Source organism: Plectrocnemia conspersa, unplaced genomic scaffold (genome assembly GCF_051122295.1).
Source record: "Plectrocnemia conspersa isolate PC_06_02 unplaced genomic scaffold, ASM5112229v1 ptg000003l, whole genome shotgun sequence".
Classification (NCBI taxonomy): Eukaryota; Metazoa; Arthropoda; class Insecta; order Trichoptera; family Polycentropodidae; genus Plectrocnemia; species Plectrocnemia conspersa.
This window is the reverse complement of record NW_028277167.1, coordinates 17,135,210-17,156,058: the sequence shown is the minus strand read 5'-3', so window position 1 is coordinate 17,156,058 and position 20,849 is coordinate 17,135,210. Positions and strand designations below refer to the sequence as shown.

Below are 20,849 nucleotides of genomic sequence, written 5' to 3'. Positions count from 1 at the left end.
GGGACGCCATAAAATGATTGCTGTCCGGCTGCAGGGGGATGGTATCTTCTGACACATCTGACAGCATCACTAGACCGCTTCATCCCGTTAATTCGTCCCCGGGAACTAAATCAGTTAAGTGGCTCTGCGGATTCGGCTCCTGCTCCACGTGCCACGAACGAGGCGGGGTCAAAAGCAATAAATGCGAAGTTAATTTCGCTGATTAACCCGCATTAGATCGTTTGTTATTTATTCGCGATTAAAGTGAATCTCCACAGCCATTGTGTTTATTTTCAATCGACGACTCTAAACGAATCGATTGAAATTTACTGCAATGACTTTTATATGTTTTCTAGATTGAGCGTAAACGAAATACAAACTCATGCTCTTGAAAAATCAGATACTACAACAATTTACACATCGATGTAAACATATATTATACTTTGAATTGCTTTATTGCTATTATTATAGCTATAATTTCCTCAACTTGAATTTGTTGTACTGTTTTTTATATTTTATTTGAAAAATAGGTGATATTTACAGCTTTAAATCAGGTGATCTTTAAAAGGCCTAGTGAGCCCCAAATTGTATACTACATATTTAGAATAATGCAACATTAAAAAATGTATTACAATATTCCCTATCGTGAAAAGAACAATGATGACTTACAACATTATTAAGATTTCATGAAATACAAAAAGTTCGATTATATTTGCCATTACTGGTGGGTGAAGAAGTTAATATATCGCAGCGCCGGCTTATATAACGGGGGCGTGTATATGTTGATGAACGTTGATTGAGTTGCAGAAGAACATTTTAAGCAACCGAAAATGCTGAATGGTAATGATTGGAATAAACGTGCGAAAGGACAAGCGCAAAACGCGAAAAAAATCTTAATAGTACTATTAATATAATAAATTCACAAATACTTTACGCATTAAGTTAGTTACGAGTGATATAACACACATTTTTATAAAAATGTAAACAATAAATAATAACATCGTTTAAATTTATAAGATACAACAATATTATTCTCACTCATTTGAATCGATTCTATGGATTTTAAGCAGCATATAATTTATTAAATTCTTTACTCTTATTTTAAATTATATATATGCTTTAAATTAAATTAATAATATTACTATGGGTATTAAATATATAAAATTTTTGGGTAAATTTATCCTTTAATGCTTTGATAACGAATAAATAAAAATAAATAAACCGTTTTGAAGTGTTTTTTTTTAATATCCACTAATGAAGTTTACTGCTACTCTTGGTAAACACAATATAAAAATGTATGTGTATACATACGTATATCTATTTATATAAAATACAACAATATTTATTATCAAAAATAATAATATTATTAATGTGTTAATTTATATTATTAAATGCATAAGGACCACTTTTAAACTCTAACCAAAAGATTCGTTCCTCATTGGTTATTCAAAGCGCGGAGTGTATTTACCCTTAGGGTATCGACGCTGCACTGATTGAACCCCGATTGACTTCTTCTGCGGAAAATCAATCTTTACAGCCTCCGGACTCTGATTGATTCTTCGCTATTTCCTTGAACGTGATCTGGCATCCTAATAATCTCGATATTATTATTGTGTATACGTATATAAAATTGCCAGATTTAAAATAAAACATATAGATTAATAATCGTAATTGAAGATCAATGTCACACAATTTTATTTTTAAGGGTTAGGATCTGAACCCCCGTGGGACCTCACCCCGTGAGAACTCCAGCAGTGACACTGGAGATGAAACACGCGCATCCCTGCCGATATATATCTCTCTGCTATAATTATTGTCTAAATAAATTTATTGTCAGGGGCGATGTTTATCGCTTAGCGCCCCTTAATCGAGAGGCGAACGGTGTGCTATATTTTTTTTCAATCGGCACGATTTGGGACGGTTTTGCAGCGGTAAGTAGCACTATCTGTAAATCTTAATGAAACGTAACGAATAGGCGAGGATATGAAAAGCGTTGAAAAAACAGCTGAAAACGGCGCAAAAAGAGCACGAAACGGAGCCGTTACCGAACAACTGCCACTTAGCGCTCGCTCCCCGACCGTTCTTTCGTTATTGCCTTTCTTGAGCAGGGGATTCTCAAACTTTTATTAAAACAAGCTGATAAAGATTTAAAAAGTTATTTAAACTGGCAATTTGGGCAAGTTTCACAGGAGTGTTTCGAAAATGTAACATAGCATGTGTAACGTTTATCGACACTAAGGCAATCATTGAAGCTGGTTATATAAAAAAGTTATTATATAGTTATTGTCATTAAAAACTAAATTTATGTAATATAGGACAGTATGCACAGAAATATTTTATACCTAATGACAATATTCAAAATAGTGTTGCAAGTTAACTACCTAATAAAATAAAAATTTGCATGTAGGATCAAAGCTTATCATCAGTTAGATACATTGAAAATTAAAATAAAGGACTCAAAAGCAAACAAGCTATTGTTGAAAATGTATTATAATATTTACTAGACATACATAGATTTCGTATGTGTGTTCAAATAAATTCCGAATTGCTTAAAAAGTAGGAATCATAATTTAATAGGAACCAAATATTTAACTCGTTCTTGACATGTTTTTTTGATATTTTGATTTGTAGGCTTATGAATTTTTTTTTCATTTTTAAATTAACCTTGGGAGGCGAAAAACTATTGTTCTAATTCACAGATTCATACAAATCTATGGATGAGCTAAGTATGAAATACATTTATTTATTTAAATGCTATTTTAAACGATAAAGAATAGTTTTGATTAGCTGTGAAATAATCTGCAGTGCGCAAATGTATATTTAAAATGAAGATACATATAATTTAATATATATTAATTTTTAACATACTAATCACAATCACCACGATATTTGTTAATAATTAGAAAAAATAGGTAAATTTGAGTTCTGGACATTTATTAACAAATTTAAGTTTTATATGTGACAGCGATAACACAAAATAATTATTCTCTGTTGGAATAGTTTATCCTGTCAATTTGTATTTTTATATGAATAATTTTTCTAAGTAAGACTCCAACTGTTGCCAAAGTAACAATAAAATAATATGTAATTATTATCAGCGAATTCCAATAAAATTGCTAACCCGAAATAGGCAAGAAATCGTGGCTTCGAAATACCAAAATATCTGGTCAACTGACAAGTTTAAGGGAACAATTCACTGAACAATATACAATACATTTTTTTACTGGCAGATTTCGTTATAACTATAAGTAATGTTAAAAACTTTGTAAAGATAAATCAATCTTGAACATAATAAAATTATATATCAATATTAGGTAATCCCGAAATAAATATCGTATTCTTTTAGAAACTAAAAAATCACTAATACATCTTTATGTTGATTTTAATGATTCAAAGTATAATTTTATTATAAAGATATAACATTCTTATTTAATTCCATAAGCATAAAATGTTAGAGGCTTTGTTTTAAAATATTTCAATATTCCCATTAGAAGTTCTGCGTCAATAGAAATAAATAGTAATCAGAAAAAACAAGATCTAGACTGTCTAGAGAATAAGATGGATACCATAAAATCTTTCAGCCAAATTCCTTGATTTTATCAAGAGTTAATTTCACCACATGTCATTGACGAGTTGTATAATTATTCAATTTCTGTTGCTTTTATTTTGGACAGTTTTAAAAATTTCGTAACGCACAATCCTTTTGTAATTCCACAATTAACACAAAATAACTTTTTTTACAGTGAGCCCAGGCTTCAATGTAGTTTTTCTAGTCGAGTTTTTTTATATCTGCTCTTTTTATAACCACTGTCCTCTACGGCAATTGTTATCATACAACGCTCATTTATCATTTCTGATTATCAAATAATCGAGAAAAAGTGGTTCAGCTTTAAGATCCAGAAGCTCTTGGAATATGCGGACTTATTTTATTCGTTCAATTAATATGGAATCCATATACCTTGCCTTGTACGGTTCGTTTAATAGCCTACTGGTTCAAGCGATACTATTCACCCTCACACCATTTCTCCAAGCCTTCCCAATCTTATTGAGTTGTCTATGCACTGTTGAATTGGACTGGTTTAGCACCTCAATCAGCTGATGGACAGTTTGAGAAAGATTTGCTTCGATTTTTACATCCAGGACTATTCATGATATTATAATTACCATTCGATTTTTTTAAATCATCTTTGATCTACGGATATATATTGAATCACGTGCCATTTCACAAATGTTGCCGTTTTTTTAAAGAAATTCATATAACTTGCAATTTCGAAAAAATTGTTTATTTGATAAAAATTCTGTGACCGTAAATTTTGGAACCTATTATTGTAATGCTTATTTCAGATGTGCAGTAACACAGATATAACAAAATACGTACTCAGGTATCAACGGTCAAAGCACGACTGCCTTAAAACGTAAATTTAAATTTCGGGATTACCTAATATGTTTATCAACTAGTGACAAATATTGTTTGTAAAACCTAATTTATTATTGTAATACTGCCCTACTTCTACTCGGTCAAAGATAATCTATCGCAAAAATACTAATTTAATATTATACTTTCTTATATAATAACCACATATCAGACATGAAACATATTTTTAAAATAAAATATATAGGTTTAACCCGTTCCTTGCTTTTCCCAACATATAATAGAACAGACTATGCTTTAATATTTTTCTAATCTTCAAATTACATTTTCATTTAACTCCTTCCTATTTTAGGCAATAAATGGGAGACAATTTTAATCGTAAAATGTATCACTGAGAAGAACTAATCGATAAATTCTAATCTAATTCGGCACTGTCTCGTTTTATTCCGGTCCAATTTAGCAAGTCCTTTCTAGTCTCGAATTATCCCTTGGCGTTAAACGTTTGAGCATCTGCGCTCGTGTGACGTGGTACCGATTGCCAGACGCCAGAATGGCAGGCACAGCATCCTCCTCACGCATCATTCCCTTCTAACATCCCTCCACAGCCGTCTAATGTACTTTGACTCCGCATTAAAGGCAATCAGCCTAATTGAAAGCCGTTTCATACCATATTATTAATAAATTTGAGCAAAAACCATATGAGCGCCTTTTCTGACACACCACTTTAAATCACGATCAAGATCGTTTTTTATAAATTCAGCACAAAGTCATCATTCTTATGGGCGAATAAACTGTGTCTTAAACAAATCTCAAATTCTCAAGTATCACTCAAAATTTTATACCGTTTTGATTCAATTCTAATGTAATGAATCAATTAAGGTAGCGCAGCACTGACAACATATCCACTAATTATAATATAAACCCTCAACCCAATATTTTATTTTCTAGTGCTGCATTCCTTCAGCGCATTTGACGAGCCACTTTCGATACTCGCGTTAAATAATTAGCACATTCGCATTAGATAAACTATCACCGTTGAAAATTTAGTTGGAAACGCATGCATAATTGAATCATTTATTCCGATTGAAACGTCAGTAGTAACGTCCGTTTCCCACGTGGGGGCGATGACGCTGTGATTGCAGCCACCCTTCGGTCATCACTAAGTACGCCTGATTAAGTCAGGAGCTAATTTGTGTCACGTATAAACGATTCACACCGCAGGCGTGCCATTTGAACCGTGCAAATTTGCATGCTTACAAACACGCGCCTATGTCATGTCACCCCGACCGGTAGTGACATTCGGGTTAGAATAATATGGAAACAATTTTGAAAATTTGATATTAAAATATTTTCAATAACAACTCTACTACAATTCTTAGCAAACACATTAGTGATTTTTTTTAATGAATTTGAAAATTAGGTTTAATTAACAATTAAATTGAAACCTTTAAAGTACACTTCATAAAAAATTTGCATCTTTGAATGCCACAGAAGTAAAAATTCTTAATGTAAATGTAAAATTAGAACTTATACATAAGGATATTTAAGGTGGATAAAGTAAAATTGTACGTATAAAAATCGATACAAAAAATGCTATCTGATATCACAGTGATGTAGATAATCTATAAAAGATTTTTTTTTCATAAATAGATTATGAAGTCAACTATAACAAAAAAAGTAATATCAGCTTAAAAAATAGATTATAATTTCACATATAAATTGGCTAATAAAATATATGTGTACAGAGAACAGTAATTGCATTAAATTCCACTGAAATAAAACGTTATATTTAACTGTAAAAAATGATAAAAATGACTATATACCAAAGGAAATTCACATAAAAGCAAAAAACTGTTTATTACTAGAATAACAAAAAATATTTTTTGGATCGATTTTTAATAGTACTAATACTTTTAAAAAATACAGTACATAGCCCAAAACTCAATTTAATCCAAATTAGTATTATTTACAGAATTCTTAGATAAATAATGAATAAGGCACCATCAAGATATAATCGTTTGAGATAAACAACTACACATCAATATAGTTTTTTAAATAATAATCTGATGGCACCAGATCAGAAAAATGGATTTCTCAGGATTGCTTCTGTTTTTGAAGTGCGTCATGTACCGTATGAGCCTTTTTGATAACCTTTTTTAGCAATTTTTGGCAATACAGTTCCTTATGGATATGTTATTGCTAACAGCAAATATTCAAAAAGTGAACAACACAAGGCTGTGAAGATGTTTCACTGCGGTTAAATCCATTTTTGCGACGGTTAATTTTAGATTTCAGAACTAATTTCTTATCACCATTCGATTAAAAATCAGAAATGAAAATGTCTATTCATTATTAACTGAGCTCCAAAAATTCAAGAAAATCCAGTTTAGACACTTCTTTTATAGGTACCGATCAACCGATAGGTGTACTGTAGTTGCTCAACTAATTTTCACATCAATAACATATCATTAACAAACTGTTAGATACGTCATAATCTTGTCTCATATTCAACTCTATAAGTTGAAAACGCTGAAACATTCTTTGTAGTGAGTCAAAGCACACTTATTCACAGCTCTTGTTTCATTAATACTTCCACGAAATTTTCATAGCCAAACATGAAATTTCAACACTTTTATATTTAGGGGTGAACGATTTTATCAAATTGACATTTACACTTCTCAAATTGCATCTAAATGCTACATTTACTAGTGGCGTCATTTATACTATTAAAATTGCAATACTGCATTATTTATATGATTATCTGTTATAGTATTAGCAATAATAAAAAGCGATAAAAATAAAATGTATACATCGAAAACTTGAAAATATTATATATTATACTTGCTTCCAACATAAAGCACCCTAATACATCCTATATTATTTTCGACATCCGATACTGCGTTCGACGGGCGGTGTTGTGAGAACTTAGCAGCGACATACATCAATGATGCACCCTCCTTATCACATAATCCGGCCATATCGCGATTTGTTCCCGTCAAGTAGCCACGTGTCGGCCGGCATCCCCATGAGCATTAGGATGGTTGATTTTTTTCACGGCCCCCGCAATAACCGGTCGATTATCGCACCCCTAGATGGCCCTGCTAATCAGCCGTATCGGCCCTTTGTCGGGCGACACGTGTAACTGTCGCGGGTTGATTATGTTTCTATGGGCGCAATAATGCGATATAAGCGATTGCTCTTTTGTGCATCCGATTTGACACTTTGATATGTCAGATTCTTAATTATTTTATGTTGTTGTTTTTGCATTGGATTATTTTATTAGACTAACCATTGCTAAGCAATTCATGTTTCTGTTTTTCTTTGACAATAGATAAAGCAAATCTGGTGATCGATAGAACTTGTTAGTGCCGTCTATCGTAGTTTAAAACTTTACATACTTTACATATAATATCAATATGAAAATTAAATAAATAAAATTTATATAATAGCAAATCATTTAATGCCAACTTTTAATAAGATTAAAAACTAAATTAAACATGCTTTATTAAAATTGAGATTCAAGGGGGTGGAAAGAGGTTACCGTCTCGCGCCAACGGATATACAAGGAACGAACCGTCTGGAGTAGTTCGGCTAAGGTGGGTTTTCAGGGGTAGCGAACCACCCACCCAACGCCCCGTGTGAGGTATTCCACTAACAAGTATCCACAGGAGACACATTCGCGACTAACTAAGATGGAAGTGGCTGTTTGCCTCTAAACGGCGTTGCAGTCAATCACCTCTCTAGGTTTACGCTGATTTGACTCAATGGATATTACGTAATTCTGAATGGAAACTACAGCATTCAATATATTATATACCATAAATTTAAAATAATATTTTTAATTTAATAAATATGGAATAAATAATAAAATAAATTATTAATACGAATAAGTACATGTATCTAGTACAAGGAATGTGTTTGTACAGTAGCTCCGAGCCAGCTCGCTGTGTAGCGAATCACGAACGTTTTCCGGGAAACTTAACGCGATTTTCCTGGAAGCTTTCATGGTGAATGAAAATATTTTAGTGCTTGCTTTACGGGAAATTACTTCGAATATTGTCTTCGCAGATGGCGAACGCTTCGTGCCTCTATAAAAATGCACATGCACGATTTTAACTAACGGAACGTGACCGTAAAAATGCACGCTCGAATATTGCTCGTAAATATACGTTAAATTACGAGCGAGGCTTTTTGAAGGTCGTATTATATAAGTATTCTCGTAAAGGGGAAGTTCTATATTTTAATATTCTTGGATGTAAGATTTTATAAAATAATAATACATATATTTAACATTTAGTAATATTAATCTAAAATAGAAAACCTGTTTGTTGAAGCAGCAGAAAATATTGTACGGTGAGATATGCTTTCATATCTTCATTTATTAAGCTTTAAAATATGCATTTAATTATAAAATACAATACGCATATTAAGTAACATAACATAAAAAATATTTGATCATATTTTAATCCAGTCGGGTAGTAAAATAAAAGCTTTACATAAAATTTCAAGTTTTAATGTTGTTTTTTTAATCAATGAGTTATTTGAATTTTTTATAACTTTAAATTAAAAAATAGTATATCATATATAGAATTTTTAGAAAAGGCATTAGATTTTGTGAACTAGTAAAATGTGACATCAAATTTTACGCTGACGCTTTCAAATATTATCAAGTTAGCACCAGAGTAAGTGATTAAAGATATATACATATACATTTTATACAAACGTATAGTTACGTGTTTTTACACGTAGTGTCCAAACTTTGATTTTTAATTTTTTTTATTAATATTTTAAATACATAGCTTATACTGTTGTTTTTAAATTTATATATTAGTGCATGATTGTTTAAGATAAAATATAACTAAGAAATATGGGTTATACTTTTCACAGCAACGCTTGTTTAGCATAATGTTAAATCAAATCGCTAATTATTTATAATTAATATAAATTAGCACTTATATATTTAAAAAAATCAAACTAATGTTTTTGAATACAAGGTAAAGCTTTGTAGTCAATAATCTCAAAATAAGCATTTATTAAGTTCAATAATTAATACTAATAAGTTATTATTATAAATATCATATTTAAAATATGATATGATTTTTTTATAAACAAAGAGTTTTTTCTAAGGAAATGCATGCCAGAAGTTTAAAATCTCTGATTTACAAGTAATACATATATCGATATTAATTGTTAATTGTTATACAAAAATATGTATAAAAATGTATAGTATAATATGTACATAATATACTAAATTTTAATAAATGAAAATACGGTAAAGAAAGAGCCGCGTGCTGTACTGTAATAATACGAATGCTTATATTTATATATATATTAATATTAAAATTTTAATAATATTTTTAATTATAAAAATATCAATTAAACCCTGGTTATTAGCACCCTTAACATATGTCATGGGGGTGTGTGAATCTAAATTTGGGGCGTTCCCAGGTAGGGGTGTCGGCTGTCGGAGACTGAAAAATAAAAAGAATGCTTGAAAAATTACCAGGTGGTGTTTAATATGGAACTTGTTTTTCCCTCCGTTTTCGTTGTCATAGGGATGGGGCAATTTAATCCATCAAGTTGCGGCGGGGCCTCCCCCGAGGGGGGCACAGGCCGAGGGGCGCGGCCCCCGGCCCGGGCATCGGTGGGGGCGCCGAACGCTAGCGATCCGACTCTAAAAAAATATATTTGAACACAACTCCGCCAAGATTGATGGTGCACCTACATAATGTTAATTACCGTCCTGTGCTTTTTCCTGTTATTTTTTTTTGACTTCATTCTTGGGTAAAAAATAGGTTTATATATTGTTGGAGCGTTTTGTATATGTACGATATAAAACTAATTTGGATAAATGATAATTTTAATGAGAATGTTTTAGAGAGATTAATCTTAAGGCATACTTTTATACTGTATGCTTATAAAATTTTCTACTTTTATTGTATTACTCCATACACTGACATACTAAAACTTTTGCACTTTATGCAACTTCCGAACAAAGGATCCGTGACTATAAGTTTGATCCAAGTAATTTTAATAAATGCTTATTATTGTATTATTATGACAATTTAATAATAATGCAATATCATCCGCATATTCAAGATTCATTTGCGCTAAGTTTTAGTAAATTTTTTGAGTTAGAAACCTGTAATGGGATACCCACGATTTATATAAACATTCCAAAGTCATGAATTAAGAAATACTTTGACATTGTAGAGTACAGTACCTACGCAGGATAATTTAAAATATTATTAAATAAATTATCACTGATTAGATTCCTCTAATTTAAATTACTTAACAAGCTTTAAAATCGATCATTGGACATCATTTTGTTGAGTTGTATCCTAATATCTTCAATACTAAATGCTTAAAAAAATTTTAATCGTATATCGATAGTAGTTATATATTATATATGTATAAATATTTTATAACACACTGTCTGAATTTATAAAATACAACTAGGTGTATATTCGAGTTAATTTATCAACGGGCTCGATACAACTTCAAGCATAATATTACTTTTAAAATGCTACAAATGTACACGAATACATTTTAAAGTTGCATTTATCGGTAATAAAATGTTATTCTATTGGAATTCTGCTTTATCTATTGTATTTGTATAAGTGTATTATAATACATGTAATTATCTAATTGAGTTCACGCCTGTTATATTACAACGATAAATTTATAATAATGTACTTTAAAAATTCTGATTCCTTAAAATACAATTTTATTTATTTATTAATATGTACTTATTTTCTTATTCCTAATTAGAAACTCTAAACGTTAATAATCACTGTTATTATTGTTTATAATAATATGATTTAAACGACGTGCGTGAACGCGTTAATTGTTTATGTAATGATCGCGTAAAGAGTTAATGAAGTGCGAATGTGTGCGCGTGTTTTGGGGGTTAATGGGCAAACGCCGCGAGGCTGAAAGGGTTGCTCGCAACCCTTGCTGCGGTTGATTAAAATTTTATGCCCCGGTGTTAATTTTTAGGGTGCTTAAAATAATTTTTAGTGCGAGTTTCCCCGATAACTGCCGCTGAAGAGCGAACGTAAAGCTACACACCATATTTACTGTCGTCTCCGAACGACAGTGAAGCAACACTGCGATTAAGTTAAATTAATTTCGTTGTTTGAGGTCAAAATATTTAAAATAATCATATAAAAATATGTATACTACTTTATAAGAGAAATATAATCAATGACGACATACTCCCATTTTGATAAATATGTGAAACTAAAAATGTAATTTTATTTTACTTGTGCATTTATTGTATACTAATTATATCAATCTAAGAACGTTTGTGAAGTGGTACTATTCATCCGGAAATGTCATTAAAGAAAGCTAGAACGGAAAATTATGATATCAAGAATAGTCCTCGATTTGGTAGAACTGCAAAGATAGACGATTATGTCCTATATGCAGAAATGAAAGCAAATCCTACTTAAACTATCCATAATCTAGCAGAGAAACAAAATCAGTACGATTCAACAGTGCATAGACACGTAAAGAATATTGGGCTTATGCTTAAAGACAAAATGTATCGGTTCCACACGAATTGAGCGAAGAAAGCATGACAGTGAGTATCCGCATATCCCAAGAGCTTCTGGATCTTGAAGCTGGGTCACTTTTTTCCCAATCAGTTGATAACCAGAGATGAGAAAATGGTATCGTACAACAATAATCGTCGTAGAAAGCAGTGGTTATCCAAAAGTAAAGTAGCAAAACTCTCTTGAAAAAAAATTGACTCTCGATGAAATCAAGAAACTTGACTGGAAGGTTTTATCTCATCCACGTTATTCTCCAGACCTTGCTCTTTCTAACTACCGTTCATTTAGATTCATGCAACGCTTTCTAAAAGAACATAAATCAAAATGCAGATGATGTAAAATGGGGTCTATCGTATTATTTTGGATCAAAACCTTCAACTTTGTATGCTAATGGAATTAAAAAAATTGATTGAGAGGTGGACAATTTATTAAATTGGGGGGGGGGGAGTGTGAGTAAAATCATCGAGCCTTTTTAAATTTAGTAATTTTAATATTTTTTTAATCATATTATAGCCGATTAACTATGATAAAAATAATAAAAATATATTAATCATAGATTTATTTATATGAATATAGTTTATTTATAATACATACATTTTTAAATTTATTTTTATATTAAAAATAAATTAAAAAATTAAAAAAAATATTATTATAAATAAGGTTGCTTGGGAAATAAATGCGGATTATGACTTTTAAATCCACAGAGATTATTTTTACCTAATAGCTAACTACAATATAACATTTAAATTATTTTTTAACATTTTTGGCAATTAATTTCAAGCTTAATTTGGCAGCAGTTTGATACTTTTAAAAATGATTAAAAATGTGATAATCTATAAGCAAGCAATACTTGATAACCTAACTTATTTAACTTTTGGATGGTCAATTGAATGATGTGTGGTCACACATTGTTGTGCAAAAAAATTGGACCTTTTCGATTAACTACTGCAGAGATCAGACAAGCGCAAAATAAACTTTGTAATAGGTTTTTTGTTTTTATCCAGCAGACCCAATTATCAAATCTTTTTCTGGCTGTTTTAAGTAATAAATAATCTCAGAATTTTAAAATTAATAATGCCTAACTTTTTGCAAAATCTCGAATTGTTGTGTATGGTTCTGATTCAACTAACGACTTCGGTTGATCGTTATCAACTGAAAATGGACTCCCATGACCTTATTAATATTGAATCGATCACCAGTATAAGTTTTTATTTGTCTTACAACAAAGACATTGATTAGTTTACGCTCACATAAAAAAATCCCCGAATTTCCTTATTTTGCATATTTAATTAAATATCCTAATTTAAAGCCAAATTAATAATAAAACTAAGTTGGCTGTTATCAAAACACTAACTGAATAATTCATTTTAAAATTATATCATATTAACAAGAATATAATAATATGTTTTTTCACTGATTTAATATTATTCGTTAATTTCTCAACGCATTTCTATAAATAAAGTATTATTATTATTTATTTATTTAAATACATATGAAAGGCGTAACAGCTTAACGCCAGTTCACCCTGCATAGAAAATAGAACAACAAATAATAACAAAATGCATAAAAATTAGATTGAATCTATATTATAAAGCAGAAAATTACATGTGTTTATGTCTTTAGAAAGAACTTTTCCCAAACGGTGAACAGTAGCAACGTGAAATTTGCACATGTCATTCTGGCTACCACTTCTTATGCAACTGTACTATTTTCAACTTTCAACTGTAATGTTGAATGTTGAGCTGAACAATGATGTACTGACAACATATTTTAAAATCATATTTAGGTGGTGCTATCGAATAGGTAATGAAATGCTAAATAGTAACCTATGACCACAAATATAAATTTTCAACATAAGATTGATGTTTTTTTACAAACATCAAATAAATCTATTTTAAAGAATTTAAGGTTATTGGAAAAATAAGAATTTAGAATTACAAATAAATAAAAATGTGGTGAGATTAGAACTATTAGGAAATTCTGATGTGATAATGAATTCGGACGACTTGTACATATTACCCATATTGAACACATTGACGATGATTTGAAAGGTGAGATTCAAAAACTTCATTATGCAGCAAATCCCAAACTTATCAATTTTTTAATAATCAAGGCATGACAAACTTTATCAAAAGACTTTTTAAAATGATCGTAGATGACATGTACTTGATTGTCTATATCGAGATTTTTCGACACAAAGTTGGAAAAACAGACCATATTCGTTGCTACTGATCTCTATATACGATAACTATGATGTTGATTAAGCAAGTATCCTTCGATATTGTTTTTAGCATGCATATTAAATATGATTTTAAATTCTTTGGCTAATGCAGATAAAATCGACATCTGCCTGTTTATGTATGAAAGCAAATTAAATATTTTTTTATACATTAATTATATGTTTTCAATGATAAGTTGAAAACAAACAACAACGGATGTGCGATAAGATCCTGCATTTTTAAAAATACCAGCTGAAATGAAATCAGAGCCTGTCGATATTTTCGCCTCCAATCTCGGAAAAGTGTATGGAAGTCACTTACGTAATTTAGACGTAGACACCATACCATTTCATGAATGGTGTTATAAACGTTTGAGAGCCGCTTTTTAATTTAAAAAAGTAAATATAAAAATTGAAATCTATACAGCTTTAACCATAAACTTAACTAACGTTAGGTATGTAGGTATACCCGAAACACGTAAATTATTTCACACCAGATGAATTACTCCCCCGGAATTCATTAAGTCATAAATTTTACAAACACACACACGTTGCTAAATTAATACCGGTGTGTAAAAAAGTATTCAAAAACACCAATAGCGGCATGAACAGCAACGGCAACAGCAGCAGCATCGTTGTCGAGCATATTTTGTGTTCGGGGGGTGGTTTTGGTCCGCTAATTGTGATATGTGGAGGACGCGGACCGCCGCCGGATCTAACGGCGAATTTTAATTATCAAGGGGGGTGTAATGCTGAGTTACGACCACACCCACGCCGACCAATCAACTTTCACCTTTGCTTCGGATTTTATTTTTGGACCGGGGACGAAAAAATCGACCAATGGGGTTAACCGTATCGATTCGGTAAAATGGCTTTCACGTCAATGGTTTCTGGAGTATAATTAATTAAAAACCTTTATCACAATTAATAAAATAAAATCCCAACCATACACAGCTGGTCAAAAGTGATCTAAAAAAAATAGCGCTCATAATTTCAATTTTTAATTATCATCTCCATTAGCGGAGGTTAGATAAATAATCTATATGCTTACAAACTGTTTTTGACAAAGATAATCGCAGATATAAATTAATAATTTATCACAAGAATGCTTTTAATTTATTTTTCACAAAAACTCACGTAAACACGTAGCGTGTGTTCTCATAAATAAATTCCACCTCTCCCAACCTTCAAATTAGCACCGAGACCAAACACGTTTGTTTACTAGAATATCGCCACGTGAGCGTCTCGCGCGAAAAAGGTCCTGAAATATAAATATGCAAATCTGGGGACGTCTGTAAGTTTGCACAGGGGTTTCTCGAGATGCTGAAAAGTGAGTGCGAACGAGGGGTGGCTCGTAAGGGGGTTGGGGTTTTTTAGCCGCGTTTCGGCCATGTAACATTAAACATTCAAACCCATAGGCCGCACGCCGCACTGACATAAAAATAAAGGCCTATTATAAAATTAGCACTTTTTCCCGGACTTACTACCTGTCAAAAAAATAACACTAACAAGACATAAATACGTTTCAAACTCGTGACGTGTGATAAACATTTTTTATATATATTTATATATAGCTTAAAAATGACACATTCTATGTTGTTGCTTTATAAAAATAATTGCAACAGATATATGGTAAAAACATATATATGTAATAAAAATCAATTACCTGAACTCGGGCTTCAGTTAAATCTATCTTCATTGCTATTTCTTCTCTCGTATAAATATCAGGGTAGTGTGTTTCTTGAAAAGCTCTTTCTAATTCTTTAAGCTGCGCTGAGGTGAATGTGGTCCTGATCCTTCTTTGTTTACGTTTCTCGGATAAGGCTTCGTGTCCTCCGTACATTTTATAAGGAAGACCAGCTGTAATGTAAAAAACGTTTGATATTATAATTATTACACAATTTGGGATAAAAAAAAACTGCATAATAAAATAATGATAATATTTTTTAAGAATGCAAATATAAAATATACTTTCACTTTTAACATAAACTAAATAATTGTGCGGTTCGTATAAGTATATTTTGGTAACAGACATAACATATTTTAACAAAATTGGACATAGTCTTATACTCCGTTTCTTTTAACAGAGTCACTTTGCGGTCAATCCTTTTGTCATTATTCATATGTGAAAAAGAGATGACAACTTTGGTTGTACGCTCCCACCAAATTGTTCCAAAGTACAAGATGCAGATATACGTTCGAAATATTTATTATTACTCATGCCTATATTTTAAACGAATTTAGATAAATTTGTTATGTTACTATATTTTATCAATTGTTATCATTTACGTATATGCAGCGATAACAATCAGACGTACGCTGCAAGTGTCGGAATAAAAATGAAGTAGTTAGAACGTATATAACAACATTCCAATAGAAAATATCAATAACTTTACGTATATATGTATCTTTTATTTATAGTAAGAAATTAAATTTTTTTAGCAAATGTGATTTTTTTGTTTAATAGACAGTTAGTAACTTTTTGCATCAAACTAATTTATATTATACATATAATATTATACATATAATATTGATAATATACATGTAATATCAAGCTTTTCAAGTTATTTAAAATTGAATTGATTATTTCAAAGTTCGATTTTTCTTTACAGATGATTTATTGCATCTAAACTTCTCATACAATATTTTATTATATGTATTCTACGTCACAAATTATCATTCATGCATATTATGTATAAGTAGTATAACATTTTTGTCATAGTTCATATTTATATTTGCCAGTTTCTTAATTCAGAAAATTATAACAATTGCATAGCGTTTCTTTAACCAAATCGATTAAATAATAGAAATAATTTTCTAAATTCTAATGGATTAGTTTTAGCTTTTTATTTTATTAAAGTGCAGCGTATTGAGACAATCATTAATTTTTACTGAAAGGAAAACATTGCGATTTATTGAAGCGAATAGTGTGAAATTTTATAAAATTTCTTAAAATCTTTAATATTTACACTGTCATAGTTTATTTACTCGTTCAGCTAGAAATTACGAATTTTTTTCAAGAGCTTTTTTACCGATGTGCGTTATTTGACTGCGTAGTGAAAGTTTTAAATTTTTAATTTATAAAAAATAGCAATTGTGAGTATAATCAAAATTATTACTTCGTCTCTCTGGTTTTACTGATTTTTTTGACTAGATAAAATGTGCAAAAAATTGTCGTTTTAAATATCATTTAAAAAATGAAATTTTTAGTAATTGTATTAAGTTTATCGTTTTATGTAATTTACACTAAAAAAGGGCGGACAGAGCCGAAAATATCTACACCTTAAGCTCAGCAACTCAAGTAATAAACTAACCCTCAAAGCTAGTAATGCTACTTATAATGCAGTTTAAGAATTTAAATCTACAAAATATTTTCAAATGAAAAAGACCCCAAATCTTCTTGATTCAGAATGATTTACGTTTGGCTTTAAGCGGCTTCAATTCCCAATGCGCTCTGCTATGAAAAATAAATAAATAAGTCACAAATACAGTTGCTCAATTGACTGGAATTGACTTAAGAGATATACGTAAATATCGCAATGTTTTAAATTAAGCTAATAAAAGCAAAACTTTAGAAAATGAAATAATTTCTTACTAATTAGAAAATGAAACAAACCTAAATAAAACTCTATGATAACAAAGGGAAAAAGATAACATTGCTGAGAGAGAATATCGCAGTAATCAAATCGACCCTGTCAAATAACAAGATTTATTAAAAGTGAAAGAGCTTGACATATGAAACGTGGCTTATAGCAATGAATACTACATACAAAATAAATATACTAAGCACTGTGTGATGGAATGGTGTTACTTAATTCATTATCTGCGACACATACTCTATTACGAGAGCTAGTTACGGAGGATACATGCAAATTAAATAATTACAAAGAGCTTATAAGAGTCAAGTGTAACTTATAACAGTGTTTACATAGATATATATATATGATTAAGGAATGAAAAGTGTTATTAAATAATACAATTAAAGTTGTACATGAAACTAAAATATAGTACGTACTATCTAATTTGATAGAACCCGTGTTAAAAGCAGTGAGATACCGATTTTTGTAACAAAGCGCGTTAAATAAATTGATTAAAATCAAATAAATTCAGACATTATGATACGAAAGGTTATCGGCGGAGGTGCGGGGGTGGCATTTCCCCCCAACCCCACCGTCGCACCTCTTGCAAAGTTGCTTCCGAAGAGCGCACAGCTCGGAGGCAGCCAGCCAGCCAGCCAGCCGCCCGTAAATTATTCACTCGCAGAACATCAATTTAGAGAATTAAACGTCCCCGAAATCCGAAGTAGGAAGGGAATTAACAATGGCAATTAATTAGCCAAGATGGAGCGTAACTTATGGCGGACGGATTCCCGCCTTTGGCGGCTGCCGCTCAGACCGGAAGGGGTGAGGTGAGGGCGGAAGGGGCTGGGTACCCGCGTAGGGTGCGACGCCCCCGACAAACTTGATTACGCAATTACGGGGTTGTGTACGTGAGAGCCGGTCGCGATGACAGTTTTGGGTTACGGTCGATCGATCGGAATTTAATTCGTATGAACTTGACTTGCAACGCACTTTGAGAGGCTGCAAAAGTGCATTTGAAAATCGATGGGATAAAAATAAGCTATTCAAGACAAAATACATGAGTATTAGTATAGTTTAGTATTAAAAATATGAGATTATAGCAATACGAGATATAAGCTAGTATATAAAAATATACAGAAAGTCGCAAGAGATAAAGTAATATACTTTTTTGAGGTAATGCATCTAAATTTTAAATCTAAATTGTTTTCGACCATCGTGGTGCATTGGGGTAACCTGTTAGGCCACGATGGTCTTAATTTAATCTAAAAAAAATGAAGTAAAATAAAAATAAAGACGATGAATCGGTCTTTAAATTCATATGTGAAAAGTATTAAATGAGACTTATTTACAAATTTATGTTCATGGTAACTTATTACAATACCATCTATATGTAATTTATACAAATGTTTTAAAAGATCGTAGTATATCTGTATCTTGTGTTTTTATTTAAGAATTTTGTTTTGTCAAAATTTTATCACGTACCATATCCTACTTTGGTATGACAGTTGTTTACCAAAGATGTATTTGACTATTTATACAAAATGGATAAATTATCATGCAACTATTTAATTTTTGGTTTTAAGTGTTATGAATGCTACTCAATTTTTTAAACGACAATTTATACCCTGCCTATACCGTAGTGGAAAAAATAACTGCTGAATTTAGAAAAGGCAGAACATCTATGGAATAGGAATCCCCGAATGAAAAGCTTTTAACATCAGTTACTGTATGAAATGTATATATAATTTAAAATGTAATTTCGAAAATTTGACAAAAAACGCAAACAATATTAGATTTTAAAGAATTGTTAAGCCATAATAAATCGTAATAAAAATGATGTATTATCAATGATTCGACATTAACCAAGCAAAGCCAACAGTAGAAATTATGGACTAAGAAAGGACATCTTCATCAGATTGTTCTCACAGTAATTTATAAGTCTCAAAATATAAAAAAATCGCGTAAAGGGCGAAATCCACGATAAACACTTATCAGCGCTAGTTCTGTGTTATTATATTTATATATAACAATCCTATCTAATTTAAAATAGATAACTGTAAAATATTCGATTTTGGGGAATTCCAAAAGTTTGTTCTCACAGTAGTTTCCAAGGCTCAAAACATAAAAAAAATTCGCGTAAGGGCCCACTATAGACATTTTTTTGGTAGGTATTTATAATAAAATTACCGACTTTAGCCTAAGTGTTTTATAATATCGGGTAACTCTCTTAAATTCTTGAATAAAAAAATCAAACTGTTTAAGTGATTAATTTTATGATTAAATATGCACAAATGATAAGTAAATATACATATATCTTATGTAGGTATATTATATTTTGTTTAGACCGAATGTTTTCATCTTTTAATTCTTTTCTAAAAAATATTACTTATATTTTCGTATGTATTTAATTACGTTAATTATTTAATTAATTATAAGATCATCATTTGCATCACATTTATTTGTAAAGCATTATTATTGTATCTCCCAAAAGACCATCGCCCGTAAGTCTGTCGCCCACTTTGAATCGCCTATTTGACTGTCGCCCAATATAAGATTATACACTATCATTACAAAACATATCTTCACAACCACTATATTTAGCCATAGCACTATTTTTTCACAATAATATTTAAAAAATAACTTTACAACAACTTCACAATAAAATTACAAAATAAGTAATTAAACAAAATTATCAGTCACTATATATAGTTTCACTTAGACGCAAATTACGGACAACCGAGCCACTGTCGAAAACAGAATAGGTAATAAAAACGTCACCGACGCGTGTCAACCGAAAGGCGATCGCCAACTGTTGCCTTTGGGAGAAGCTACGGCAAATCTGCCGTTAAATTTAGTCATCAAAAAAACCCCGACTTATCCCGATAAATAAGCTCTCCCCGGCTTGATTCAGGTAAAAATGATATTTTTTTGATAAGGTATGACTCTTGAAACTCTTGTCTACAACACTGCAAAAACGCCATTCAAAACATGCACAGGAAATACCCAAAAATCAACGTTATATTTCATTAATTGGAATGGTGTTTCTGACGCGCCTTACGAGTAATATAGACCCAAGTACTGGTGCGTCTCACGCACCATACGAGCGGAAAGGGTTAAAGAAATTCAAAGTTAATCCATCGACA

At 31.0% G+C, this 20,849-nt stretch overlaps 1 protein-coding gene across 1 annotated transcript in view; it reads right to left on the bottom strand.

Moving 5' to 3' along the window:
- LOC148236813 (uncharacterized) overlaps positions 1-20,849 on the bottom strand; it is a 71,623-nt gene that overhangs the window by 35,883 nt on the left and 14,891 nt on the right. The window contains exon 2 of the mRNA XM_088182358.1: positions 15,792-15,985. Coding sequence (XP_088038484.1) covers positions 15,792-15,985 — 194 coding nt within the window. The remainder of the gene's footprint in view (positions 1-15,791; positions 15,986-20,849) is intronic.